General features: G+C 33.3%; 2 protein-coding genes across 2 annotated transcripts in view; both read right to left on the reverse strand.

Moving 5' to 3' along the window:
- LOC112211071 (NADH-ubiquinone oxidoreductase chain 4-like) overlaps positions 1-404 on the reverse strand; it is a 2,981-nt gene extending 2,577 nt beyond the window's left edge. The window contains 1 exon segment of the mRNA XM_067046490.1: positions 2-404. Coding sequence (XP_066902591.1) covers positions 2-404 — 403 coding nt within the window.
- The window catches only part of LOC106677614 (EGFR adapter protein), a gene marked incomplete at its 5' end in the record, with an annotated part of 690,819 nt that overhangs the window by 269,232 nt on the left and 414,377 nt on the right, over positions 1-7,210 (reverse strand).

Consider the following 7,210-nt stretch of genomic DNA (forward strand, 5'->3'; position numbering starts at 1 on the left):
ATATAAAAAATGCCTAATAATAAAGGCAAAGAAGCAAATAAAGTATAAAATAATAAATAATAACCAGCAGAAACACGCTCAGGCTGATATCCCCACCCGAAAATTAAAAAAAGGGTGGGGATAAGAGATATTTCAAAAGATAAATAAACAACAAAAAAATTTAATGAAGAAAAAGTTAATAATAATGATATAATTATAAATATTTATAATATTTTATAATTTAATAAAACAAAATTAAATTCAATCAATTTATCATTATATAAATAAACTTGATATCTAGCCAATATTATTAAAAAAATAATAAAAAAAGTTAAACTTATTAATCTATAGGAAAAGATATCGAACCCAAATAAACTTCTTATAGGAAAAATATTAAGTTTGAATAAATTGGAACAGTAGTACATTTCTAATAATTAAAATACCGAAATTATTATTAAGTTTTAAGACCATAATAGAAATCTTAAGAGTTAAAAGGGATGTATACCGGAGGGCGTAATTCTAAAGTTGATAAAGAAAGGAAACTGCTCGTCGATTCCGACTATTACAACATTTACTAGACAAACGGTCCAAACTTCCAATCCATTACAAAAGACTGATCTACATGACTATTATAAACATACGGAGTTGAGCTATGGGGCTCCCCTAAACCATCAAATTCCTCCCGAATCTAATCCTTAAAGTCCAAAGTCCTTCGTAAAATCCTTAACGCTCCTTACTTTGTCACAAATCCAGTCATCCATCATGACCTCAATGTTCCATATGTTGCCGATTTGGCCAGAACCAGATACCATTCCATGGAAAACTTCCCAACAACCTAACCCTACTTGTTTCTAACCTGGCTTCTCCTTCATTACCTAATAATCCTCCTAGGCGTCTGGAAAAAAAGTGGGCCCCGAGATCTTCTCCTCTAGAAATGTTATTGGAGTTCTATCAATGGGTAGATTCTCCACTTGTTGATAGAACTACCAATTACCACGCCTTGATTTATCTAACGATAGTCCCTAAATTGTTATACTTATAGTTATTTATTTTGACAGTAAATATTCGACCATTGAGGAATGAACACAGAATATTGTACAAGTATTTCGGAGGGCCTACAATCATTAGTTTGTATAGGAGACCCTGATTTTAAACGCTTGTTATAAGTTCAACAATGAGACTATCCTGTGTTTCTTTATTTCAAAAGTTGAGTACAAATATATTTATATTGGAAGAAGATAGTTGTCCGTATGAAGATGAGGAAGATAGTCCAGGTGGCTGTCAACAAAGGTGTCAAAATAGTAAAAATTGGTTAACAACAAATAGTTTTCTTTTACTATTTTGATAGCTTCATTGACCGCGACCCTGACTTTCTTTTTGCAATAAATGTATTTATATTTAGGCACGTCGATACGAATATATCCATATCCATACTCCCAATGAGTCGCTGGTGGATATATTTGTACTTTAAAGGGCTTAATAGCATAGACTTGTATTCATATTTATAAGAAATTATTTTTGTGAATATATATTTATTTATTTCATATTTTAGGTAAGATACAAGTCAATGGAACATTACTAAAGCCTAAATCTAAATAGAACGACAGAAAAGATGAAGAGTGACCATATAAACTCGGAACAGATTCTAAGGATCAAAGAAAAAAGATTTATGGGCGTTCATATTTCGTGAGCTATAAGAAGAAATATATACTCACAGTTCTTGCTAACTACATATTATCTCCCTTACTCAGAACTCTGGAATCAGATAATAATTTACGACCTACTATTTAAAAAAATAAATAAAAGGTCGTTTTTGTTTTATGCAACCATAAAGCTCATGGGTATGTAAATAAATACGAAAAATGATCTAATGATAGAACCATATTTTTTTTTATTATTTTTTTACAAAATCGATATGCATGTATGATTATATTGATTAATTAAAGGAAATAACCAGCAGCATTATGGATTTCACCATTTGGATGGTTCTGTTAGTGATCGATAAAAAAAATGGTTTTATCATTAGATCATTTCATGTATAAATTTGTAAGCATAAGGACTTTATGTTTTATTAGGAGGAAAAACGTCTATCTATTTAATCATATTTTATTTAAAAATTTCGAAAAGTATATTATTATCGAAGGCCAAGTGTTTTAAAGCCCCAAAGTGAGGAATTTTTTAGATTTTTTAATAACGTTAGATTAATAATAGCGTTTAATCTTAAGGCAAAGGTTAAACCTTATTATAAGGCTAGCTTAAACATCGTCATTGTTGCCATGGATACTTACTTGACGATTGAGCCAATGACTCAGCTAATTTTTATATATTCAACCAGATACCGCGAATGTTTTTTAGAAAAAGCTCAAGATACTGAAAATTACCAAACTAGTTTACTCCGTCCGTTTGTTGTTATACAACAATATTTTGAGCTAAAAAGTTAATCAATTCTTAGTATTAATTGCTCACATTACACAGTAATATTCCAAGAATGTTTATAAAAACTTAAGCTTGAAATATTGAAAAATACTATATTAAATATTGTTAGTCCATCCGTTTGTGGATAATAATTTTTTTTTTTTTTTTTTTTTTTAACCACCGACTTTTATTTTTCATGTCTAAAATTATTCAGACTCGTCCCCGCGAAATATTTGAAATCTGGCTAAAATATCTGTTCATGTACGGCCTAGCTATGAGGTCTCAACGAGCAGAATTCAGGGTTAACTTAAGTTTAGGAATAGCTGAATCTTAACTGTAGGATACTACTGCCGCATCTTTTTGTCGCTTAAGATGTGTTCCGTGAGTATCTAGCTTATGGTAGACCAGTTGTACTATCTATTTTTATACATTATTGGATGTAAGGATGATAAAAAACCTTTACGATTACTTTCAATACAATTTGAAATTGTAGCTCATTCATTGGAGGCTGAAGAATCCAAATTCGGTAAAAGATTTAAGAACTTCTTGCCCTTGCTCATGATTTAATCCTTCGTAGGGTGCGGTCAAGGATTTTTAAAATCGGGGCGCGGTGAGACTGACAGGCACACGCTGCATAAAAACTCGTGAAGCCCCTAAGTCGCCTTATTTAATTAAACCAAAAATTACCGATCATCTTGAGGATGTAGGCAATTAAAGAAAAATATAAAATAAATTTAAAACATTTCTTATTATTTATTGAAGTACAGAAACCCCCAAAAAAAGTCAAAATGCGGAATTCGCATATTATGGTTATGAATATATATCAAAATAGGACCTTCTATCCTCGAAACTTATTTTAAATTTAAAAAGGGGTCAGGCATGAAGTTGAAATGTGTGGGGGCAGAAATCATTCGAAGTCGTCGAAGGATCACAAGAACAGGCTGAAAAGGATGTTGCACAGAGTGGTTTCGCATGAGGAGCAAATTCTTTGGTTGCATTTCACACAGGAGTAGTTCGTGAGCCAATCAGCCGGGTTGATTTTGGACGATCATCAGCTGGGAGGGATCTCTTGAGACGAATTTTCAAGGAGGTGTGAAGGCCGGATTTCAGCTGGCTTCTTTGCTGAAGTTGTACGATACACAGTTCATTTGACAATTCTTTGGACGAAACTTCTTGGAATTCATTCCAATACAATCCCGAGGTGAATAACCAAGGAATTGATCCCTTCGAAGTTCAACATAGTGTAGTAAAAACAGTCATTGGCGATCGATGTGTATTTCGCTGCACGTTGTATATGGCGCACATTTGGTTAGCAGTGCCACCTCTAGTTTTTGTGAGCACTTTTATCGATGGTGTTGGACGAAACCAGGAGTACACATTTATTCTTGCATGTGACGTAAGCAACCAAAACTTTTTCGTCGTTGAAACCAAAAAGTTGGGAATATTGTGGGCTCTCTAAAATGATGCGTGTGACGCACTTTCTTGAAGGCAGGAGATGAACTGACTGTGCAGGTTGGAATCACCCCACAATCTTAGGAAACTACTGGAAGATATGCGGCGCCTTTTTGTAAAAAACACCAAATCCTATGCCTGTCATATCAGCCGTGCCCGATGTAGGATTAAAATAAGAAACGCCAGGTGAGCAAAATGCTCTAATCAAAAGCAAAAAATGTCACGTTAAGAGTGTACTGGTGAAGGAAATGCTCAGTAAAACTGTTGTGAGTAGCCCAGAGCAAAACTGAATTGAGTATAGATGAGGAAGGAAAAGAGGGAGTAACATAATCAAGCAGCGATAGGAACATCAAAGGATTAGCGGAAGGTGGAGAAAAGTATAAACAGAACAAATGAAATAATAGAAAAATATAGGCGTTTATTTCCCAATATGAGCAAAATACTCAAGGCGACACCTCTCCTCGTAAAACTGAAGTAATATTTTAGTAGTGGGGCAACGAAATTACTTTTTATGCAAGCATGATACCGCTTATATTTCGAATGAATTTATAAGAAGAAGGACACAGAATGCGGGAGTTCTCGCAGAGGTAAATTAGTATTATATTCCTGCATCCTCACATAGGAATACCTTCACATGTGCAGAACCACTAAGAGAGAGTTATTACAGCTTATATTTATACCTCTAGCAAAATGTTAAAAATATTAGCGTGGAATGATGCGACTTTCTATTTAGAAGAGTGGTGTGGCCGGGACTACATCTAAAACACAGATTCGAGTACGTGTGAAAGAGGTTTGCTTTTATTCCCCTTTCACTGGAGAAGAGAAAACAGCCACAGCCTACGAGAGTCGGGCATTTACGATTGACTCGCTATTTCGTGAGTGTACAAGAACTGCTGCGATGGTAAAAGTAGAAAAGAAAGCTGTCAATAAAAACCACTCTCACCGTCTACTCACAATCTCTCGACCTCCCGACCCATGCTCTCGGTCGCGGTGAAATCCACCTATTGCATAATTGTGGATGTTCCGATATATGAATTAATATACATATATACATCCACATGAAGTTCCGAAGGTGGTCCGTCTTTTTAAGTCATATAAGGGGTATTCATGATGTTGAGTTAAATGTTAAATGTTATAACTATAAGATTGTGAGCAGCCCTATTTGAAGTCATGTTAAACGTTAAATGCATAAGATCCCCTAGCGGATTTTCTCAGCAACTTGTTGTATAAGCCTTTATGTTTATAACCTTCCTTCCAGACCCTCATGTTATTGTTTACTTCAGTTTTGATTTAAGTAATTAATTACAACATGCCTAGAGTGACTGAAAAGTGGAATTTGTGTGAAGGTTTAGCTTATGAAATGAAATGAAAAAATAACTTTATTCTGGGACATATGTTCCCTAAGAATAATTACATGGTTCATATAGTGAGATTTTTATCTGACGAGCGTTTACAAATTTTCAGATAGTGGAATGAAATTACATTGTTTTTTTTCTCAAATGTATCATTAAAATTATCCATTCTGGTTTAATAAACAGAAACACACGAAAGAACTGAGCTGTCACAACAAAAATGGGGGCGATCTCAACTGGTCTATTGTGTGACGTCATTCTCCATTTAACAAACCAAGTAACAGACTCTCAGCCATGTTAAATGTTATTTCGTTTTACCACGGTAAAAGAAGGCAATTTTTTTCGATTTAACATGAGTTTTTCCATTTAACACGCTGTAACATATTAAACCAAAGATCATGAATACCCCTATAGTTATCGTATTATTGTTGCAAATGAAACTGGCACAATAAAAGAAAATTGCTGTATATTGTAAACGGCCATAGATAGAAATTCAACTGTTATTTCTAGAAACATAGAAGAAGCAACATACAAAAGTAAAGCAACTAACTTATTGGTAACTCTCAACTCCCTCGGCCACATTTGGCCCACTGAAAAGCACTAAGAAAGAAAAAAGTTCAAAATTAAAAAAAATAACTAAAACCAAGTAGAAAAACATTTGTTCATACAATATATATTGTAAACCTGCACATAATATTCACAAAATACTGATGGATCTAATGTAGAAATCTTTGCTAATACTAGTCCGGTTTAGATAATTTTAGTTTTAATTGTAGAGGATTCATTATCTTCCAAATGAGTGCCTATGTATTCCAGGACACATAAATGTGTTTTTTTAAATTTTATTAATAATAATTAGTTCTAGAATATTTTACTCACTACCAGTGATGCGGAGAGAGGGATGCGCTGGGATCTTTTGAGCTCTGCTCTACCCCTCACAGGTGGGTGTAAATATTGTATATTAGAGTGTAAATGTGACTAGAGACTATATTATTTTATTTATTTATTTTTTATACAGATAGTTTGATTATGTTCATTTTGTTTATTCTTCTGTTTGTATATATTTTAAGATTTTTTTTTTTTTAGTTTTTTTTATTCATTTATTTAATTTATTTTATTTTTTTTTAGTATGTATGAGATCATTCATCACTATTACCTATTGCCCACAACAGTGTGGCAGATTGTAATATCTATCAATAAATAAGTTAGATAAGTCAATAAAGAGAGAAAAAAAAAAAATTATTATAAACCAAATATGTTCTGGATTTTTTTTTAAAATTTACCCTTATAGCAGATATACACTATACCTGGAACCATCATTAATATTTTAAGATTTAGAGATACGGTGATCAAAGTCTGTGAGTGATATATTAGAGACACGTAAATAATAGTTTCCGATTCCTTAATTCCAGATGTCGTTCCTTAACTAGTAAAATTTCCAAACTTTCGCCAGTTTTCCATAAGATTCCAGTTTTTAAAGGTTTTACTGGACACTCTATATTAATTTACAATTTATACAATATTACTATTTATGTCAAATAAATTTATTATTAAATATATATTTTTTAAATATTCATATTCATTTTTTAATTTACTTAACATAAATCTGGATTTTAAAAAAACCTCTACTCACTGTTTTCAAGTTCTTATTTTTGCTTTTTTATGTAAAGTTGACATTTTGGTTAAGTTGACACGCAGGTACATTCGTAATTTAAGATTAAATAGTTAGCATTAAATTTTTTTTCTCATAAAATGCGCTTCCACGTGGCCGAAGTCTACATCCGCGAACTATCCCAGGAGACTGAGCCGACATCCTTCTCGATAAGAACTGTCATTAGGAGAATATTTTACGACATGGACTACAGTGACGGGAGAAGAGAACCGGTCGCGGCCGACCCAAGGAGGAACGCCTGGAATGCGCTCCCCTCCCGCCACTCCAGCATGTCTTCCCCTCCTTCCTCAATAGCATTCTATTGCCTTGTCTTCTTCGCTATTTTGGATAAATGTAAACA

This window comes from Halyomorpha halys, unplaced genomic scaffold (genome assembly GCF_000696795.3).
Source record: "Halyomorpha halys isolate HHAL.00 unplaced genomic scaffold, Hhal_1.1 Scaffold105.1, whole genome shotgun sequence".
In the NCBI taxonomy this organism is placed as follows: domain Eukaryota; kingdom Metazoa; phylum Arthropoda; class Insecta; order Hemiptera; family Pentatomidae; genus Halyomorpha; species Halyomorpha halys.